This window comes from Pelobates fuscus, chromosome 10, assembly GCF_036172605.1.
Source record: "Pelobates fuscus isolate aPelFus1 chromosome 10, aPelFus1.pri, whole genome shotgun sequence".
Taxonomy (NCBI): domain Eukaryota; kingdom Metazoa; phylum Chordata; class Amphibia; order Anura; family Pelobatidae; genus Pelobates; species Pelobates fuscus.
In genome coordinates, this window is record NC_086326.1 from 145,191,241 (window position 1) to 145,214,714 (window position 23,474).

The following is a 23,474-nucleotide window of genomic DNA, read 5'->3' on the forward strand; positions in this document are numbered from 1 at the left end:
CATGTTAAGAGAAGAATGATCGGGAACAGATGTCTGTCAACAAATTAAATCAAAACTTAATTGAGCCATACTGACCAATATCAAATGGTCATAGTAGACTGACATGAGAAATATGGACACACTGGGAGAATGAGACACTGGGGGTATGAGACACATGAATGGAGGTGGTGCGGGAATGAGAGACATGAAGAAGGTGCTAGAGGGAATGAAACACATGGGGACACTGGGGGTATGAGACACATGAGGGCACTGGAGCTATGGGACTCGTGGGGACACTGTAGGTATGAGACACATGGGCACTCTGGGGGAATGAGACACATTGTCAGGGTACCTGCGGTCTCTACCTCCGAAAGAGGTAGAGACTTAGCTGTTCCTCCATCCAGACGGCCTGATGGCTCCCTTCCCCACGGTCTATCCGGTCGTGCAAGGCCGGCCGCGAGGGAGTGACTGCCTTTTACAGCATCTAGGCAGGAAATTGTCATCAGGACAGTCCTCCGGAACGACCTGTCATTCAATTGCTGCAGGACCAATCAGGACGCCTCGGAGGCGTGGTTACTGCTCTGAACAGGGTATTTAACAGAGCTTCATTCATTAGCTCATTGCCCTGTCGTGGTTCTAGCTTGTTCTAGTCACTCAGTGCTTGTGTATTCTATTATCCCTTTTGGTTTTGACCCGGCTTGTTTACCTTACTCTGCTTATCTCTGTTACCCTTGATTCGGCTTGTCTCTCGCTTACCTGTCTTCTGTTGCCCTCGACCTCGGCTTGTCTTTGACCATTCTATACTGTACTACTTACGTTAGTCCGGCCATTCTAAGGTCCGGTATACGTATCTGGCTACTGTTTGTACTCTGCGTGTTGGATCCCTGTCCCGATCCTGACATTACGACAGGGCCAATGGATCCTGCAAGTACAAACAGTCAGCTTGCTTCTCCTGATCCTAGGTTTGAAGCCATGGATCACAGAATGGATCAGATGGCGCTTGCGCTACAGGCTCTATTATCTCGTGCCAATAACCCACCAGAGGAGATACGTAATACCCCTGTTTCTCCTGTCGGTTCAGGTCTAGAGGTAGCCACAGTGGGTGCTTCTTCTCGCATTACCCCCCCAGTACGCTATGGTGGGGCTCCTGAGAAGTGTCGTGGTTTCTTAAACCAAATTAGTATCCATTTTGAATTGCAACCTCGCTCTTATCCTACAGATAGGGCAAAGGTAGGATTTATTATCACCCTACTTATTGAGAAAGCTCTGAGATGGGCCAACCCATTATGGGAGAACGATAACCCATTAGTTTATAACTATAACGCCTTTGTAGCTGCTTTTAGAAGAACATTTGACCCTCCAGGTAGAAAGGTTAATGCAGCCAGATTACTGTTGCGTCTGAAACAGGAGAACCGAACACTGGTGGATTATGCACTAGAGTTCAGGTCTCTGGCGTCAGAGGTCAAGTGGAATGAGCAGGCGTATATAGATGTATTTTTGAATGGCTTATCTGAAGTAATCCTTGATGAGGTTGCTACCAGAGAACTCCCTGAGAATTTAGAGGATTTAATTTCGTTCATCTCTCGTATAGATGAACGTTTAAGAGAGAGACAGAACACTCGAGAGAGGAACCGGAGACCTTCTTTTAGGTTAGCCCCCGCTTTTCCAAGTCCTGACTCCACGGTATCTTTGCTTCCTGAACCTATGCAGATAGGGTATACCCGCCTCTCTGAGGAGGAAAGACAGTACAGGAGAAGAGAGGGTTTGTGTATGTATTGTGGAGCTAAGGGTCATTTACTCTCGAACTGTTCTAACCGCCCGGGAAACGCTCGCACCTAAGTCTCTCTAGAGGACAGGCCTTGGGTGTTTCTATTTTGTCCTCTACTCCTAATTATAAAGATCACAGGCTTCTGCTACCAGTTTCCTTAACTTGCGGGAGGGAAGTAGTAAGGGCTATGGCTTTGATAGATTCCGGTGCTGCTGAGAATTTTATCGACCAAGCCTTTGCTAGTAAAAACAATTTCCCATCCCAGCTAAGGGAGACACCCTTGGCCGTTGAGGCCATAGATGGTAGACCACTACTAGACCCTGTTATCTTTCGTGAGACCATACCCATTGAGTTAAATGTTGGTATCCTACACGTGGAGAATTTATCTCTTCTGCTCATTTCGTCTCCTTCCGTTCCCATAGTTCTGGGGTACCCATGGTTGAAAGAACATAACCCTATTATCGATTGGGAGTTAGGGGAGATACTCTCGTGGGGCCAGGGCTGCCAGGATCGGTGTTTGTGCAAGGTTTCTCCATTAGCTAATATTAACATACAGGAGAATCCTACTCAGTCCACAGAAAGACAAATACCAGACCTTTACCTAGACTTAAGGGCAGTGTTTGACAAGAAGAATGCCGATTCTTTGCCGCCACACAGGTCATTTGACTGTAAAATTAAGCTTCTACCCGGGACTATGCCTCAGAGGGGCCATGTATATCCTTTGTCTGTTCAGGAAAACTCGGTTCTAGAGGAGTATATTCAGGAGAATTTAGAAAAGGGATTCATCAGAAGGTCTTCTTCTCCGGCCGGGGCGGGGTTCTTTTTCATTAAGAAGAAGGATGGCACGCTGAGACCTTGTATCGATTACCGAGGCTTGAATAAAATAACTGTCAGAAATGCCTATCCTATCCCACTGATTACCGAGTTATTTGATCGTCTTAAGGGCTCCAAAATCTTCACCAAGTTAGATCTCAGAGGGGCTTACAATTTGGTGAGAATCCAGCAAGGTCACGAGTGGATGACGGCATTCAATACCCGGTATGGCCATTACGAATACACTGTTATGCCATTTGGACTATGCAATGCTCCTGCAGTATTTCAAGAGTTGATTAATGAGGTACTTAGGGAGTTTCAGCATGATTGTGTTATTGTTTACCTGGACGACATACTAATACACTCTAAGGAGATTGAGACTCACCATAGACAGGTCAGAAAGGTGTTACACAAACTTCTGCAACATGGTCTATACTGCAAATTGGAGAAGTGCAGTTTTGATCAGTCTCAGGTAGACTTTCTTGGGTACATGATTTCTGGGGAAGGTTTTAAAATGGATCCTGGTAAACTCCAATCTATTTTAGACTGGCCTTTGCCCAAAGGACTCAAGGCTATCCAAAGGTTTATTGGTTTTTCCAACTACTATAGGCGCTTCATTAAGGGTTACTCCTCTATCATTGCGCCTATTACCAATATGACCAAACAAGGGGCTGATACTAAGTTCTGGTCTGAGGAAGCTCTTGGTGCTTTTAAGACTCTCAAGGAACTTTTTGCCTCAGCTCCCATTCTAGTTCATCCTGATACGACTCTGCCTTTCTTGCTCGAGGTCGATGCTTCTGAGACAGGAGTTGGGGCTGTTCTGTCTCAAAGGTTAGGGGTGGATAAACCGTTACACCCTTGTGGTTTCTTCTCTAAAAAATTTTCTGGGCCTGAGAGCAGATATGACATCGGGGAGAGGGAACTGTTAGCGGTCATTAAGGCTTTAAAGGAGTGGAGACATTTACTGGAAGGGACACTACACCCTGTTACTATCCTAACGGATCATAAGAACTTGTCTTATATTGGGGAGGCTAAGCGCTTGTCCGCCAGGCAGGCTCGCTGGGCTTTGTTCCTCACTCACTTTAATTATGTACTTACGTATAGACCTGGTTCTAAGAACTCTAAAGCCGATGCTTTGTCTCGTCAATATGAACCATCCACTATAACTGAACCACTTCTGTCCTCCATAGTTCCTAAGGGGAATATCATCGCGAACACGAATCTCAGGATTCACTCTCCATTGCTTTCTGAGATCATGAAGTTTCAACATTTGGCACCCAAACAGACTCCTGGGGATCGACACTTCGTTCCTGCCGCTCTCCAACTGGAGGTGCTACGCTGTCTCCATAACAGCAAGGTGGCTGGGCATCCGGGCATCCGCAAGACTTATGCGCTGGTCTCTAAAGATTTTTGGTGGCCTGACTTACGCAAGGATATTAAAGAATTCATCGGGGAATGTGAAGTTTGTACCAAGACCAAGCTACCCCATTCGCTTCCATGCGGATTTCTGCACCCTTTAGAGGTTCCTGAAAAGCCTTGGTCCTGCCTGGCAATGGACTTCATTGTTGATTTGCCTATCTCTAAAAAGCAGACTGTCATCCTCACTGTGGTAGACAGATTTACTAAAATGGCTCACTTCATTCCCTTACCTAAACTCCCATCTTCGCCCGAATTAGCGGAGATATTCTCCAGGGAGATTTTCCGTTTGCATGGGATACCTTCCCAAATTGTCTCTGACAGAGGCTCCCAATTTGTTTCCCGTTTTTGGAGATCATTCTGCTCCCAACTAGGCATCAAATTGAATTTCTCCTCTGCCTATCATCCTCAGTCCAATGGAGCTGCTGAACGCACTAACCAAAAAGTTGAACAATATTTACGTTGTTTCGTTTCAGAACACCAGGACGATTGGGTCGGTTTGATTCCTTGGGCGGAGTTTGCACATAACAATCTCATTTGTGATTCTACGCATTCTAGCCCTTTTTTCTTGAATTATGGCTTTCATCCTTCCATCCTTCCTTCGGAGTCTTCTTCTCAAGGGATACCGTCGGTGGATGTTCATGTTGCCAATTTAAGAGAGTTGTGGGATCAAACTCGACAAATCCTTCTGCACAATTCTACGCTGGTTAAAAAACACGCTGACAAACGTAGAAGGGCAGCACCGGTGTTTGTTCCAGGCGATAGAGTATGGTTAAGTACTAGAAACATTCGGTTAAAAGTGCCGTCCATGAAGTTTGCTCCTCGATATATTGGACCTTACAGGGTACTGTCTCAAATTAACCCAGTTGCGTATCGTTTAGCGTTGCCTAATGCCTTACGCATTCCTAATTCGTTTCATGTTTCCTTGCTAAAACCATTAATATGTAACAGGTTCTCCTCCACGATCGCCCCTCCCCGCTCAGTTCAGGTGGAGGGTCAGGAGGAGTATGAGGTCAATTCCATCGTTGATTCTCGAATCTCCCGGGGGAAACTGCAATATCTGGTCGATTGGAAGGGTTATGGTCCTGAGGAGAGAAGTTGGGTACCTCAGGAGGAGGTGCATGCTCCCCGTCTCCGCAGGGCGTTTCACTCTCGATTCCCTTCTCGCCCTGGTGTATTCCGCCCGGTGGGCGTATCTGAGAGGGGGGGGTACTGTCAGGGTACCTGCGGTCTCTACCTCCGAAAGAGGTAGAGACTTAGCTGTTCCTCCATCCAGACGGCCTGATGGCTCCCTTCCCCACGGTCTATCCGGTCGTGCAAGGCCGGCCGCGAGGGAGTGACTGCATTTTACAGCATCTAGGCAGGAAATTGTCATCAGGACACTCCTCCGGAACGACCTGTCACTCAATTGCTGCAGGACCAATCAGGACGCCTCGGAGGCGTGGTTACTGCTCTGAACAGGGTATTTAACAGAGCTTCATTCATTAGCTCATTGCCCTGTCGTGGTTCTAGCTTGTTCTAGTCACTCAGTGCTTGTGTATTCTATTATCCCTTTTGGTTTTGACCCGGCTTGTTTACCTTACTCTGCTTATCTCTGTTACCCTTGATTCGGCTTGTCTCTCGCTTACCTGTCTTCTGTTGCCCTCGACCTCGGCTTGTCTTTGACCATTCTATACTGTACTACTTACGTTAGTCCGGCCATTCTAAGGTCCGGTATACGTATCTGGCTACTGTTTGTACTCTGCGTGTTGGATCCCTGTCCCGATCCTGACACACATGGATGGAGGTGCTAGGGGGAATGAAACACATGGGCACACTGGGAGAATGATCTTATAATAAAAACACAAAAATGAGGTGCTCACTATGTAAGAAATCACAGTATACCTTTCCACACAGGGTCCCTGTTCTTTGAGGAAGGTGCAACAAATAAAACACACTCAAGTGTAATAAAAGAAATGTATTAGGTGTAAAGATAATAAATTCACTGATAATACATCGGGTTTAATAAAAGAGTATTAAACATAGAAACATCAACAATTGATACCATAAAAGTCACAGTGTATCACAGAAGGATGGAATAATCACAACACTTGTCACAAATACAATATCTCATATATCAATCAATTAAAGGACCATTATAGGTACCCAGACCACTTCAGCTTAATGAGGTGGTCTGGGTGCCTGGTCCAGCTAGGGTTAACCCCCTTTTTTTTTTTTAATAAACATAGCAGTTTCAGAGAAACTGCTATGTTTATATTAGGGTTAATCCAGCCTCTAGTGGCTGTCTCATTGACAACCACTAGAGACGCTTCCGCGCTTCTCACTGTGATTTTCACAGTGAGAAGACGCCAGCGTCCATAGGAAAGCATTGTGAATGCTTTCCTATGGAGTGGCTGAATGCGCGCGCGGCTCCTGCCGCGCATGCGCATTCAGCCGAAGGGGAGGCGGAGAGGAGGAGGAGAGCTCCCCGCCCGGTGCTGGAGAAAAAGGTAAGTTTAACCCCTCCCTCTCCATCCAGCCCGAGTATGTTTTCCTGGCACTATAGTGGTCCTTTAACCCCTTAAGGACACATGACATGTGTGACATGTCATGATTCCCTTTTATTCCAGAAGTTTGGTCCTTAAGGGGTTAAAAAAACACAATGAAGATATTGATTAATCACTTGCATCAGAATAATAAACAGTTCACTATACAAGCTACAAAACAAAGACCAGTCATAGACATATAGCAGTAAATGCATTAACTATCTGCTCTATAGTATAATACATAACAAATATAGTAAGGTTAAACCAAACACACAATGATATAAAAACAATATAGCACCACAACTATCACAGGAATCAACCAAGTATCACAGTCAAATATAGTTACCAACAGAGTAGAGATCTGTATATTGAGGTCTCCCCTGGACCTCTGCTTGGTAGTCACTCCTTGAAGTTCCTACCAGAACTGCCCGGTCTCTAGCCATTTTGGACCTACATTTATACAGCCTCTCTCTTTGAAGTTTTTCCCTCCATTTACCTAAATTATCTCGGGGGCATGTGATGGGTTTGGGAGGATCAAAACCTCAGCAATAAATTCCTTATTTCTTGTTTGATGTAAGTGGTTCACAATGGAAGTAAACGACTATTTACCATCTAAATATAAGTTGGGAAAACTCATAAACACATTATTGATAACACGAAACTCAGGATGAAAAACTGGTCCAATATCCTGTTCTAAGGTATGCTTTGTTAACAGTTAGACAAAAGGCCTTTGATTTTGGAATAACCCCAACTGCCCCATCTACATTAACAGTTAGATCAAAGACGGTTTGTCCTGGAAATTAAACCACCGTGTTTTTCCTGATTTACATGGCACCTGTAACATCTCCTTTTGATATTAAAGGCCCAAAGGTCAATCATACAGATCTATATTCTATTTCTTACATTTGATTTACCTTCTAATTTGATTTATATTCTACTATTTCTTACATTTAATTTGTCATTTCTTACAACTATATACTTTAAGCAGCAGTAAATCGTACAAGGATTCCCCAAAACCTTGTAGGAATAGAGAGACAGAAGACAAATACAAAAAATAGATAACTGCGCCTTGAAACACAGTAATGTCCCTGCCCCCTAGACCCATGGACCATGCTCCTATCCAAGCCACTGGACACATTTACAAGAGCCGAGAACAAATTAATAGCAAGAGTAGCCCTAGCCACACGCAGAGCAATAGGAGAAGTGTGGTCCACTACAACAATATCCAGACAGCAGAAAATACTCCGGAAAATCCAAGAACATATAGACATGGATAGACTCACGGCCCAAATCCATGAAACTTCCAAACAGTTCCACAAAATATGGGACCCCTGGCTCATGAACGACACCTCCCTACCTTGGTAGGCCAATCCCAGATTTCAAACTACAAACCTCCACCAATTGGACATAAACTACACCTTTAAATCAACCTAAACACACACCCCCATGCCTAACCCAAGCAACACACCACTACCCCCCCCTGCCCTCCTCTCCCCCTCCTCCACCCCCACCCCCTGGAGGGGACGCGGGACCCTGCAGGACACACTAACTCTACCTACAGCCCACCACCACTAGAACTAACACCCCTCCCCTCGTCGACCAGACGAAGGACACCCACGCCCACCCTACCTCTAACAGACAACTCCACTAGACAATACATCATCTAATAAGTCCCCTACCACCCAAGACACGGACGACAAAATCCCTGCACTGCATAGCAAGGGAAGACACAAACAACCTATCAAGGACAACTCCTACCCTCATCCGCCTACCCTGACTAAACGGACCTACCTCCAGACAGGACCACCACTCACCAACCGATAACATAGAACCATTCAAATCAAACCTGCAACTACACAAGGAAACCGTGACGTGACGCAACGCACCAACACTGATGACTCTCCCCACAAGACAACCACCACCCCCGAGGACCCAACTGACACAATGACACAGGGGGCCCTACATGGCCACAATAACACGGAATAGCGCTAAACCAGCATTGAAACTAAACCTATAGCTGTTACTCTGGTATATAAAGCCGTAATGTATGGATCCTCTAATCCCCTTTTTTTCCTCTCATTCTGTATCCCCCCCCCCCCTGAATGCCTAAAAATTCTACAAATAAAGAATTTATAAAAAAATAAAAAAATACACAGTAATGTACAAAAATGGAGTCAAATATAAATCATATGTACATACTTTTTTGTTAAAAGTCTATGAAGTATTTGGCTGTTATACATATACATATTGCACTACTGGATATTCCAATTGTTATCTTCACATATTCGAGACACAGATAAAGTCTACCACCACTGAAGCTGAAAATATATCCAGTGATGGGGATTGTACCGTCTATGCCCTACACAGCAGAGCTCTTTTAGCTCTATAAATTGTGAGTGAGTTTTTGCTATAGCACTCTTCTTCACTGTGTTAAAGACATACTGCACTATTGTCTCTTTTTCCTTTTTCTATGAGATACCATGCACTGTATATCAACTGAAGATTTCATAGACTTATCAAAAAAGTATGTACACATGATTTATATTTGACTTCATTTTTGTACATTACTGTGTTTTAAGGCGCGGTTATCGGTTTTATGTATTTGTACACTGGGAGAATGAGACATATAGGGACCATTGAAGGTATGAGAAACATGCACACACTAGGGGTAGGAGACACATGAGGACACTGAGGGTATGAGACACATGGGAACCCTGGGGGGCTGTATCATGCTTAGACATGCTTGCCTATTATAAAAAATGAGGTTGCCTATGCAAGAGTATACCTCAGTACTCCAACTACTGCATTAGTGACATGTGTACTATTGCTGTGACTCCTTTTTTCTGCATTTTATTCCACTATTCTAGAACAAACTGAAATCAACAAAACAAAATAATAAGTGAGAACAAAAGCAATAAATAAATAATCACAATGCCTCAAAAGAAAGATTGGCAAAAATACAAAAAAAAAAAAAATATATACGTTTAATGATTTTATTCTCACTTATTAATTTATTCTCTTGATTTTTTTTTGTATATCGTATATACTACAGTATAAGCAGAGTTTTTCGAACACTTTTTTGTGCTGAAAAAGCCCCCCTTCTGCTTATACACGAGTCAGTGTCTGTATTATGGCAACTAACATTACCATAATACTGACCAGGAATGTCGGGCTCATTATAAGCCAGGTGGTCCTGTTGGGGGCCGAAGCAAGCTGTTACTTACCTTTGTAGCAGCTCTGTTCAGCTCACAGTGTAAGTCTTGCGACACCAGCGGTCGTCAGAGGGTTGCCACGGGTTACCGTGGCAACGCTCCGCGCTGCACGCAGACCGCGAGACTAACACTGTGAGCTGAACAGGGGAGGTGAAGGGAGCTGACCGGAACCGGTTGCTGCCAGCCCCCCCTGCACAGCCCATGCCACTGGACCACCAGGGAATGTTACAGCCCCCCTCTCTGGACAGGTATCAAGCAGGGAGAGGGAACAAAAAGAAAATATATTAAATAAAAATATTCAAATGATAAAAAAATATATAAAAATGCCCCCCCCCACCCAGTTCACACACACTACACAAACACACACTCTGCTTTATATATACACACACACTCTGCATTATATACACAGAGTGTGTGTGTGTGTGTGTATATATATATAATGCAGAGTATGTGTTTGTATGAGTGCATTATATACACACACACACGCATACAAACACACTGCATTCACACACAAACTGCATTCATTATATACACACACTGTAAATAAATATTCAATTAATGTAATTTTATTGGGATTTAGTTTTATTTAGAGATTTACCAGTAGCTGCTGCATTTCCCACCCTAGTCTTATACTCGAGTCAATAAGTTTTCCCAGTTATTTGTGGTAAAATTAGGGGCCTCGGCTTATATTCGGGTCGACTTATACTCGAGTATATACGGTAATAAATCATATTAATAAAATTATAATTCAAATATAATTTTTTTTTTAATTCTTTATTTTTGAGTGCATAAGTAGACAAAACAGCTCACTCTGCCACAATAGCATTCACAAGCATCAACATAGCACATCGATATTACAATGATGGCGTTTGAGCAATGCACATTTTTGTATATAAATGTAGAAACAGAACAGGAGTTAACATCGGTTGCCTTTTACAATTATAGTGACTCTTAATCTGCGCTAAAACAGCAGCTTGGCTAAATCATAAGAACCGTGATATAGAGTGTTGAGATTTACTAGTCACAATTTTTTATAGCCACAACCTACCAATCGTTTAGCATTCTTAACCAGCATTATGACAATGACATCAGAACATATTTACGCTTTAAATCTTATAGGTAGAATAGTTAGTGCTGTGTAAAGCTCTGCGATTACTGTTGATTGCTTGGAGTATTAAGTAAAACAAGTGGTGTAGTTAACGCTTATATAAGATACTTTCAGGAGCTGGGATGTTAGCCAGGGTCCCCCATCCGGGTTGAGGTCATGTAGTTGCTTTCTACTGGGTGTACGTTATATTAGTCAAGTATGTGATAGCAGGTTCAAGGATTGTTAGGCAGTGGTGGGTATGGTCAGACCAGTGACTTAGAGAGTGAGTTACACATGTGATATGGGTAGCATTAACACTGGCTAGTCTAGGTACACAGTAAATATTTGTATAGCCGTTGCTTATCCCTGTGTAGTTATCGCTTATGGAACTATAAAACATTGTTAAAACAATTTTGAGGCATCGCTTGGAACAGTGCAATAAATGTTGTACCAAAATGCTAATTAGTAGCTCAGGCTATTGCGATTAGACTATTTGGCTGCTTGGTATGTGGTAACATGCTAGTCTGCTGCACCTTAACTACAAGTGGACACATAGGTGATTATAAATCGCAGATGAGAGCTTAGACTATCTGGTCCTGAACTAAACAAAAAATAACGAGAGGTAGTCTATGGCATACTTTACGGCATCTCTGTGTAGCTAGGCTATATGTTTGGCTAGCATTGGCCACTTAAAACGCTTAGTCCATGCAGTGATATTTATATTTACGAGGTATGGGTAGTCCATATGTCGATGGTTGTTGCCGGCTGTGAATGTGCCCTCTAGATGCAAGTGTGGCATGTTTACTTGAGAGGCACAGAGGTAGGCTCGTCAGCCGATGCCCAGTGCATGAACGTCGTCAGCGTTGGTCTCCTTGCATGTGTCCCTTAACTGGTGCCCAGCTTCGGTCGTGTTCAGTGGGGTGTTCAGCCGTGCGGCTTCCCGGTTTGCAGCTGTGACTTGGAGGGATGGAGGTGATCTTTTCTGGACGCCGGTTCCCGGAGCCGGTGAATAGCTTATGTGGGAGGCTGGTTTGGGAGTCTCATTCTCGTGAGAGTGGGGACTAATGTGGTCGCTCCTGCAGCATGGTGACGTTTTCTGCCCACGGGCTCGTCGGTGTTTACAGGGCCTGGCTGCTGTACTGGTTGCTTGTTGATACCTATAATAGCGCCGCCGGGTCACTGGATGGATCCATGTGGCCACTAGTTTCACCGCCAGACGGTAAGCCATTCCGCGGTTGCTCAGCATGGTCCAGAGGCTCGCGCAGAATCGGTCGAATTCCCCCAGGGGGTTCGAGGTTGGTTGAGCGTGTGTGCCTCGTTTTTGGGGCCTTCACTGGGCGGCCATCTTAGCTGCTTCCCAGTGACCCGATGAGTGCTGGTGCTGTTCCAGCTGTGCACTTGTGTAGTTGGTTCGCTGTGTTCCAGGCTTTAGTTGCCGGGATATCCCTCTCTGGCAGGGGAGGGGGGAGGAAATATGCCGGGGAGACCTCCAGCTAAGTGGTTGTAGTTTCTCGCTTTGTCTTGGTAGGCCTATTGTAGGCCGAAGGTCAAACCCCAGTCAGGCGCCTCCGATTTTGGTTTGGATGCTTATTGCTTAGGTTTGCAATGTTAGGGCTCCCTTCTCCAGGTCACCTAGTGGTCGGTTTGGTGAGTTTGGGCGCTGATTTTGGCCGTTTGAGAGAGTTTTTGCACGGAGCTCATCTCCAGTGCGACCGCTCAGCATGGCAGCTTAGCTCCGCCCCCTCAAATATAATTTTTATGTGGAATAATCCATTAAACTTTCTATGTGGCTCTTGAATATTTCTAAATGTTACCATGAGGCTCTTACAGGTATGAAGTTTGGTCACCCCTGGTATTTTGTTTTACCCCCTGCTCTTCTGAAGGCAAATTTGGAGGTGGACAGGCACACAGCGCAGTAGTGCAGGGTAGCATTCAATGGTTCTTATTTCTAAATAATGTATTAATTGGAGTGTAGCATTGAACAATAAAACATTTCAGACATTCTTAACAAGAAATAGTTTTTTCTCTTGTGTGAATCAGCTGATGGGTCTTAAGATTTGTCATTTGACTGAAACATTTCCCACATTCTGAACATGAAAATGGTTTCTCTCCTGTGTGAATCCTCATATGTGTCTTTAGGACTGACATTCGAGTGAAGCGTTTCCCACATTCAGAACATGACAATGGTTTCTCTCCTGTGTGAATCCTCATATGTGTCTTTAGAACTGACATTTGAGTGAAGCGTTTCCCACATTCAGAACATGAAAATGGTTTCTCTCCTGTGTGAGCCCTTTGATGTGTCTTAAGAGCTGACAAGTGAGCAAAACATTTCCCACATTCTGAACATGAAAATGGTTTCTCTCCTGTGTGAATCCTCATATGTGTCTTTAGAACTGACATTCGAGTGAAGCGTTTCCCACATTCAGAACATGAAAATGGTTTCTCTCCTGTGTGAATCCTTTGATGTGCAATTTGAGAGAAAGAGTCACGGAAACGTTTTCCACATACTGCACATGAAAATAATTTCTCTCCTGTGTGAATCTTTTGATGTTTGTTAAGAGCGGTAGAGTCCCGGAAACATTTTCCACATTCTGCACATGAAAATAATTTCTCTCCTGTGTGAATCCTTTGATGTTTGTTAAGAGCGGTAGAGTCCCTGAAACATTTTCCACATTCTGCACATGAAAATAATTTCTCTCCTGTGTGAATCCTTTGATGTGACTTAAGAGCTGACAAGTGAGCAAAACATTTCCCACATTCAGAACATGAATAGGATTTCTCTCCGGTGTGAATCTTTAGATGAGACTTAAGACTATAAGAGCGACTGAAACCTTTTCCGCATTCTGAACAGGAAAACAATTGATTTGATGTTTCTTCTCCTGTATGAATCCTTACACGTTTCTTAATATCTGAAGTTTCAGTGAAGAATTTTCTACATTCAGAAGAGTTTTGTATTTCAGTATGACAAGTAGGGGTAAGAAGGTCTAAGGTGGTGGAATTTCCATCCTCATATGATGCTGATTCCTCCTTAATAAGAGTGGATGAATATTCTGTCTGCGTATGTTCTGTGGGTGCATAAATGTCTATGTTTCCGGGAATTTCTTCTTTGTTTGATACGGATTCATTATTTGATGTATAGTCCATCTGTTTATCTCCTGTGGGTGTATAAACCTTGATACTGGAGAGAGTGCCGATTTCACATGAGGCTGATTCTACCTTAATAAGGTCAGGTGGATATTCTGTCTGTCTATGGTCTGTGCCTGTATAAATATCAGTGTTTATAGGAATTTGTTTTTCATTTGATGCAGATTCACATTTTGTTGTATAGTTCATTTGTGCATCTCCCTCGGCTGTGCAAATGGAAGCTTCAACAAGATTTCCATCTTGCCATGAGACCGATTCCTCCTTAATATGAGTAGATGGATCTTCAGTCTGTATATGTTCTATTGGCGTATTAATGTCTCGGAGATTTACTTCCTTGGGTTCTGTAGTTTCACGACAGAAGTCGTTATCTTTGGTTACATAATCCGGAGAAGAAACTGAAGTGTACAATCCACTGATTTCATTTCTGTTTATGGATCCATCTACTGGAAAGAAAACACTTTATATTAGAACATTTTCTTAATTGCAGTGGACTTACCAGGCTAGCTATAGATGTCTCAGGTGGTTACTAAAGCAGTGATCTCTCTTCCTGTTTTGTTTTATTAATGTTATTTTACTGCGACAATATAATGCATCACAACGGCATTTTGAATGAAAAGCAGGTACAATAACATGCAATAAGGACATTACACGTGTAACGTAACTTTCTAATCTAAGACTGGATATATAGAAAAGGGTACTGCATTGGGGGGTCTCTACACTGGAAAAAATAGAACTTTTTTTTTTCTCTAACAATCTTTATTGCAGGTGGGGTGCTGTACAATTTAAATAGGATCTAGGGCATCCATGATGGAATACATAGGACATCCATGATGGAATAATTCCATCATAAATGGTTAAGGAATAATAAAGTTGTCATTGTTATCCTAGGTCCTGTAACGGATTGTAAAGTTATGTTATGCTCTCCACTTGTGTTTTACTATATCAACTGATAGACTTATATAAACTGAAGACAAGCATAGCCCTGGATCATGCAGAGGCACAGGTTAGATATGTAACGGAACCCTCTGGTACATTGGTACTTGGAGAGGTCAGCCTTCTTCCCACCGACTAGAGGCCTGGTCTGGAATGGGATTCTGCTTTGGGGAGGCAGGTACATTGGGGCCATTTGGGCTACTTCCTCCCTGGTTTGGGTTTTCAAGTTGGGATATCCTTGTTTTAAAAGGTGATTCTTTCTCCATTGCCCTCTGTTGGTGGAAACTGGGAAATTAAATGATTTGTAGAATTACAATATGCAAATTAGGAAAGTGCAAAAAAGTTTTTTTGTCCCACTTCTATCCCCCCCTCCCACCCACCCCCCAGTAATTTGGAAAATTTTAATTGTTATATATTTGAGAAATTATGTTGTTTGTTCTTCACTTTATCTATGTTTATATGTTTATGGTTGTCATCACATGTTTAAGAACCAATTCCCAAAGGCTATTTCTAGTTCAAAATAAATTATTGTATGTTCGTTCCAAAAGGAAGAGTGTCCCATGTGGATTTTTAGGGATTCCAGTAACAGAGTCTTCGGACCTGTTGGCTGGCTGCACGATCCCTCTAGCCTGGGACAAGTAAAAAAGAGAACTAGACCTGAGGACCGCAAGTATCTTTGTAAAGTCAGGAGCAATCACTATAAGCAGAGCTGTTGATACCGGCTTGTGGAACTGAAGAGGCAGAGGGGACAATACCTGCCTGGAAGAAGAGAGTTGCAGTCTGGTCGTGTGGAAGAGAGCTCAATCAAGCTTCAACAACAGGGCCTGAAACCTTCCAGGCAGCAAGGAAGCGAACCTGGCGAAGGTATTGGTCAGAGTAGGGGAGCTCCACCTCAAGATAAATTTAAAGCAGAACCCCAATTTGAAGTATGAAGGAAGGTACATGAAAAGTTGTGACCCTATTTGTATGTTACATTTCATGTGTTTATAGGGTCACAACTTTTCATGTACCTTCGTGCTTCAAACTGGGTTTCTGCTTTAAATATATCTAACCTGTGCGTCTGCATGATCCAGGGCTATGCTTTAGTCTTCCCACTGTTTATTTTTTATAACTTTGCCGCCTGTAAATACTTTTGTTCCTTTTTTGAATTAATGTAATGATATTAAATGAATGATTTATGATATAAAATAAAGCATAATGAGGTTAATGCTTTAGAGGCACCACTAAGGGCAGTGTGTAGGCCATTCTACGGTTTCCTTAAGCCATGTGCTTCTGGCAGTGACGTCACAAGCCAGCCTACTTTAGGAATACAATGAATAAAAACCAGATGTAGGAGGGATTCAGTCTCTCTTTTGCTCTCCCCATGACTGCCTAAGAATGTAGTAGCGGAATGTTTAGCCCCAGCCCCACAGGCCGGAGCCTGTGTAAGTTTGTTCATGTTCTGTATAGAACCACCAAACAGAAATGAGATACGGCTGTACAGTCTATAGAGAGAACATATAAAGAAAAAAAACAATAGTGTGATACAGTATATACAGTGAGTAGTGCGCTTTAAATGGATGCACTCACGAGATGGTAGAAATAGAAGAGCATTCAAAGGTGCCTCCCCAGGAAATGTGGGGGGATACTGGTTTCCCTCGTTAATGTCGAACAGCCAATGGGACACAGGACTCCAGATGAGTAGTGTGTGGCGGAACCAACCTCGCCACTGAGAACTGGAGAAGCCTGGTTGCTAGCCTCCTGCCCAGTGATTATGGTCCCTGGGAGATATTGCCCTTTAAGGGACTGAATTGGGGCTTATGGACTACTACCATAATGTACTGACCCTTTAAGAACTACTTTTGGGGCATGTTTTAGTTTATATTGCTGCTGCTGGCCCTTTTAGAATCATCCGTGGACATATTGGTGTCAGGGTACCTGAGGTCTCTACCTTTGAAAAGGGTAGAGACTTAGTTGTTTATCCGTCTAGACACGCCATATCTCCCGTTCCTCGCGGTCCATACGGTCATTCTAACGCTGGCCGCAAGGGATCCGCTTCCTTTTCTAACATGACGCTCGATACGTGACGTCTTGACGCTATCCCGAGCGACCTGCCACTCTATTGGCTTTATCCAATCAGCACCCAGCTGAGGCGTGTCTACTTTCCGGACTCTGGGTATTTAAGCTTGCTTCTCTCATCAGCTCATTGCCCTGTCGTGGTTCTAGCTTGTCTAGTCACTCAGTGCTCTTGTATTCTAGTATTCTCTTTGGTTCTGACCCGGCTTGTTGTACTATTCTGCTTATCTCTGTTATCCCTCTGACCCGGCTTGTCTCTCGCTTACCTGTCTTCTCGTTCCCTCGACCTCGGCTTGTCTCTGACCATTCTCTATTATTCTCTGTACGTTAGTCCGGCCATTCTAAGGCCCGGTATACGTACCTTTCTACTGTTTGTACTCTGCGTGTTGGATCCCTGTCCCGATCCTGACATTACGACAGGGCCAATGGATCCTGCAGGTACAAACAGTCAGCTTGGTTCTTCCGACCCCAGGTTTGATGCCATGGAACACAGGATGGATCAGATGGCCCTAGCACTACAGGCGCTATTGTCTCGTGCTAGTAACCCACCAGAGGAGACACGTACTCCTTCGATCTCTCCTGTAAGTTCAGGTCTAGAAGTAGCTACTGTTGGTGCTTCTTCTCGTATTACTCCACCAGTACGTTATGGCGGTTCTCCTGAGAAGTGTCGTGGCTTTTTGAACCAGATCAGCATCCATTTCGAATTACAACCCCGCTCCTATCCTACAGATAGAGCGAAGGTTGGATTTATTGTTACGTTACTCATTGAGAAGGCTCTGCGATGGGCTAATCCTTTATGGGAGAATGATAACCCGTTAGTCTATAACTATAATGCCTTTGTAGCTGCTTTTAAAAGAACTTTTGACCCCCCTGGTAGGAAGGTCAATGCAGCTAGATTACTGTTGCGCCTTAGACAGGATAATCGAACACTTGTGGATTATGCACTAGAGTTCAGATCCTTGGCGGCAGAGGTTAAGTGGAACGAACAGGCTTATATAGATGTATTTTTAAATGGGTTATCAGATGTAATCCTTGACGAAGTCGCTACTAGAGAGCTCCCTGAGAATTTGGAGGATTTAATTTCTTTTATCTCTCGCATTGATGAACGCTTAAGAGAGAGGCAGAACACTCGAGATAGGACTCGTAGACCCCCCTTTAAACTAGCTCCTGCATTTCGAGATTCTGAAATCGAAACCTCACGTTTCCCTGAGCCTATGCAGATAGGTAATACTCACCTCACAGAGGAGGAGAGACAGTACAGGAGAAGGGAGGGTTTATGTATGTACTGTGGAGACAGAGGTCATCTACGCCTAAATTGTCCTAATCGTTCGGGAAACGCTCGCACCTAAGTTTCTCTAGAGGACAGGCCTTGGGTGTATCTATTTTGTCCTCTGTTCACAATTATAAGGATCACAGGCTTCTGCTACCCGTTTCTTTGACTTGGGAGAAGGGAGTAGTAAAAACCATGGCTTTGATTGATTCTGGAGCTGCTGAGAGCTTTATCGATCAAGTTTTTGTTAACAAGCATACTATCCCATCCCAGTTAAGGGAGACACCTCTGGCCGTTGAGGCCATAGATGGTAGACCTTTACTTGAGCCTGTTATTTTCCGTGAGACCATACCTATTAATTTAACTGTTGGTATCTTGCATGAGGAAGACCTATCCCTTTTGATTATTTCCTCTCCTTCTATTCCCATAGTCCTGGGGTACTCCTGGTTAAAGAGACATAACCCTATCATTAATTGGGAGTTAGGGGAGATAATTTCATGGGGTCAGAATTGTCAAGTGAAATGTTTGCGGAAGGTCTCGCCCCTTTGCCTGGCGAACACGTCGGCTAACTCCTCTAACCCTACAGAGACACAAATACCGCCAGAGTATATGGATTTAAAGGCAGTATTTGATAAAAGGAGAGCCGATACCTTACCTCCACACAGATCCTTTGATTGCAAGATTAACCTACTCCCTGGTACCATGCCTCCCAGGGGTCATGTATACCCGTTATCTACTAAAGAGAATTCAGTTCTAGAGGAGTATATTCACGAGAATTTAGACAAGGGATTCATTAGGAGATCCTCCTCCCCTGCCGGGGCTGGATTTTTTTTTGTTAAAAAGAAAGATGGTTCGCTTAGGCCTTGTATTGATTATCGAGGTTTAAACAAGATAACCATTAGGAATGCTTATCCCATTCCTTTGATTACCGAACTCTTTGATCGTTTGAAGGGTTCTACCATTTTCACCAAGTTAGATCTCAGAGGGGCATATAACTTGGTGAGAGTCCAGCAGGGACACGAGTGGATGACGGCGTTCAATACTCGTTACGGCCACTATGAGTATACAGTTATGCCTTTTGGGTTATGTAATGCCCCGGCTGTATTCCAGGATCTGATTAATGAGGTTCTTAGGGAATTTCAGCAGGAGTGTGTTATCGTATACCTGGACGATATACTCATACATTCTAGAGAGATTGAGACTCACCACGAACAGGTCAGAAGGGTTTTGCACAAACTTCTTCAACATGGTCTGTACTGCAAATTGGAGAAATGTAGCTTCGATCAATCCCAAGTAAATTTCCTCGGATATGTGATCTCTGGGGAGGGATTTAAGATGGACCCGGATAAACTCCAGTCCATTCTGGATTGGCCTCTACCCAGGGGTCTCAAGGCCGTTCAGAGATTTATTGGGTTCTCCAATTACTATAGGCGCTTTATTAAGGGTTATTCTTCTATTATTGCGCCCATCACCAATATGACCAAACAGGGGGTTGATACTAAGAATTGGTCTACGGAAGCTCTCCTTGCTTTCAAAACTCTCAAGGAGCTTTTTGCTTCCGCCCCAATTTTAGTTCACCCTAATACCACTCTTCCTTTCCTGCTTGAGGTAGACGCCTCGGAGACTGGCGTAGGTGCTATCCTATCCCAAAGGCTAGGGGTGGATAAACCATTACATCCATGTGGATTTTTTTCTAAAAAATTGTCTGGTGCTGAGAGCAGATATGACATTGGTGACAGAGAACTACTAGCTGTTATCAAGGCTTTAAAAGAATGGAGACATTTATTGGAAGGGACATTACATCCTGTTACTATTTTAACGGATCACAAGAACTTGTCCTATATTGGAGAGGCCAAGCGATTGTCTTCCAGGCAAGCTCGTTGGTCGTTATTCCTCACCCATTTCAATTACGTTCTTACCTATAGGCCTGGTTCAAAGAATTCTAAAGCCGATGCTCTATCTCGCCAATATGAACCTTTGGCTTCTTCTGAACCAGTTCTGTCCTCTATAGTACCCCAATGCAATATTATTGCTAACACAAGTCTCAAAATCCATTCTCCGTTACTTGACCAGATCTTGAACTTACAGCATCTGGCACCTGGACAGACTCCTGACGGAAGAAAATTTGTCCCTCCTGAACTCCAACTGGAGCTCTTACAGTGTTTCCACGAAAGCAAGGTGGCTGGTCATCCTGGCATTCGCAAGACTTATTCCCTGATCTCCAAGGATTTTTGGTGGCCTTCCTTACGAAAGGATATTAAGGAGTTCGTCGGTGCTTGCGAGACTTGTACCAGGACTAAACAGCCTCACGCATCTCCTTGTGGTCTGTTGCTCCCCTTGGACATTCCTGAGAAACCATGGTCCTGTTTGGCCATGGACTTTATTGTGGATTTACCTGCTTCCAAGAGACAGACTGTTATTCTCACGGTGGTGGATAGATTCACTAAGATGGCTCATTTTGTACCGTTGCCTAAACTCCCCACGTCTCCTGAATTGGCGGAGGTTTTTGCGAGAGAAGTTTTTCGCTTACATGGGATACCTTCGGAAATCGTTTCTGATAGAGGCTCTCAATTTGTCTCACGATTCTGGAGATCCTTCTGTTCTCAATTAGGTATCAAATTGAACTTTTCCTCTGCATATCACCCTCAGTCTAACGGAGCCGCTGAGCGTACTAATCAAAAGATTGAACAATATCTGCGCTGCTTTGTTTCCGAACACCAGGATGATTGGGTCGGTTTGATTCCTTGGGCAGAGTTCGCACACAATAATCTCGTTTGTGATTCTACTCGTTCCAGCCCCTTCTTCATGAACTATGGCTTTCATCCCTCCATTTTTCCTTCGGTCTCTTCTTCCCAAGGAGTACCGTCGGTTGATGATCATGTCGCCAATCTGAAGAAGTTGTGGGATCAGACTCGTCAAATTCTCCTGCATAATTCTATGTTGTTCAAAAAACACGCTGATAAACACAGAAGGGCGGCTCCAGTTTTTGTTCCTGGGGATAGAGTATGGCTGAGTACTAAGAACATTCGTTTAAAAGTTCCCTCTATGAAATTTGCGCCTCGGTACATAGGTCCTTACAGGGTTGTGTCTCGTATCAACCCGGTTGCGTATCGCCTGGCTCTGCCGTCGGCCTTACGCATTCCCAACTCCTTCCATGTGTCTTTGCTGAAACCACTGATTTGCAACAGATTCTCATCTACGGTTTCCTCACCTCGTTCGGTCCAGGTGGACGGTCAGGAGGAGTACGAGGTCAACTCCATCATCAATTCCCGATTCTCCCGGGGAAGACTACAGTATCTGGTCAACTGGAAGGGATATGGTCCCGAGGAGAGGAGCTGGGTACCTCAGGAGGACGTTCATGCTCCTCGTCTCCGCAGGGCGTTTCACTCCCGCTTCCCATCTCGTCCCGGTTCCTTCCGCCCGGTGGGCGTATCTGAGAGGGGGGGTACTGTCAGGGTACCTGAGGTCTCTACCTTTGAAAAGGGTAGAGACTTAGTTGTTTATCCGTCTAGACACGCCATATCTCCCGTTCCTCGCGGTCCATACAGTCATTCTAACGCTGGCCGCAAGGGATCCGCTTCCTTTTCTAACATGACGCTCGATACGTGACGTCTTGACGCTATCCCGAGCGACCTGCCACTCTATTGGCTTTATCCAATCAGCACCCAGCTGAGGCGTGTCTACTTTCCGGACTCTGGGTATTTAAGCTTGCTTCTCTCATCAGCTCATTGCCCTGTCGTGGTTCTAGCTTGTCTAGTCACTCAGTGCTCTTGTATTCTAGTATTCTCTTTGGTTCTGACCCGGCTTGTTGTACTATTCTGCTTATCTCTGTTATCCCTCTGACCCGGCTTGTCTCTCGCTTACCTGTCTTCTCGTTCCCTCGACCTCGGCTTGTCTCTGACTATTCTCTGTTATTCTCTGTACGTTAATCCGGCCATTCTAAGGCCCGGTATACGTACCTTTCTACTGTTTGTACTCTGCGTGTTGGATCCCTGTCCCGATCCTGACAATTGGGACGTTTGGGAATAATGTCCCTTTAAGACTTGGTAGCATATCACAGTAATACGGTCTTAAATATTATGTAGGTATTTATGTGTTCGGTTAAACTGGGGATATGTAGAAATGTGTGTTTTATGTGTTAAATGTATCAGTATGTAATTTCATGTCTTTTACTGTCTTTTTGTCTGCCATGTGGGTAATGGAGTTTTGCCTCAGTCCTTGGAGATAATTAGATTCCTTCCCCAATTATCTCCAGGCCAGAGGGGAGGGATTGTGAGGCATTGTGGGAGGTAACCGGTCTGAGCTGGAAAGTCATGCTGACAGGGGTTTTAAAAGATACTATTACTAACTTTTGAACCCCTGGTCTGATTCATGCCATTTTTTAATATATTGTTCCCCTAAATGGATTGATTGTGGATATGTATTTTTATGTGAATGTGATGTATGGTTTTGAAGTTACAGATATTGTGTAAAAGTTATGTTTTAAACTGTATAATAAGTGGATTATCTCTCAGTCTAAGGGGAGGGGATGTGTGGGTTGTACCATATCTCGGATTGGTTATTTTATGCCTCCCCCTGGGTGTGGCCTGTATGTGTGAGATGGAAATAAAAGCCAGGCTGGATGAGCCAGTCCAGAGTTCCTGTTAAACCCTCAAAGTGAAGTGTCGTCTCATTATTGGGGGAGGATTTATTGTATGCTGTTCCAGTTTGACTGCTAGGATTGAAAACCTATTCGTATGGTTCCTATTCAACTGTCTACAGCATTCAGAGGCTTGAGAAGATTCATATGCTTCTCCGATACGGTGATTGTGGTGTCTGCCAGAGTGCTTGGAGTCCTCAGGAAACGCTAGGAGCATCCTTTAACGGAGGTACCCAGTCGGGGTGCCAGGCGATCCGTTACATAGTGGTAGAAAAAATTTGTAATTTTATTTTCTTAAAAAGGTGAAATGACACCATAGAAATAAAATTTAAAAGTGCAGCAATAGGTCCCTATTGCTGCACTTTTAAATTTGATTTCTATGGTGTCATTTCACCTTTTTAAGAAAATAAAATTACTAATTTTTTCTACGACTACTCATCTGGAGTCCTGTGTCCCATTGGCTGTTCGACATTAACAAGGGAAACCAGTATCCCCCCACATTTCCTGGGGAGGCACCTTTGAATGCTCTTCTATTTCTACCATCTCGTGAGTGCATCCATTTAAAGCGCACTACTCACTGTATATACTGTATTACACTATTGTTTTTTTTTCTTTATATGTTCTCTCTATAGA

At 43.8% G+C, this 23,474-nt stretch overlaps 2 protein-coding genes across 2 annotated transcripts in view; both read right to left on the bottom strand.

The window, feature by feature from the left end:
* The window catches only part of LOC134575270 (oocyte zinc finger protein XlCOF7.1-like), a 93,669-nt gene that overhangs the window by 66,335 nt on the left and 3,860 nt on the right, over positions 1 to 23,474 (bottom strand). The gene's annotated exons all lie outside the window — the stretch shown is intronic.
* The window catches only part of LOC134575151 (zinc finger protein 721-like), a 254,227-nt gene that overhangs the window by 35,322 nt on the left and 195,431 nt on the right, over positions 1 to 23,474 (bottom strand). Inside the window, exon 6 of the mRNA XM_063434369.1 lies at positions 12,865 to 13,631. Within this exon, the coding sequence (XP_063290439.1) occupies positions 12,865 to 13,631 (767 nt within the window). The remainder of the gene's footprint in view (positions 1 to 12,864; positions 13,632 to 23,474) is intronic.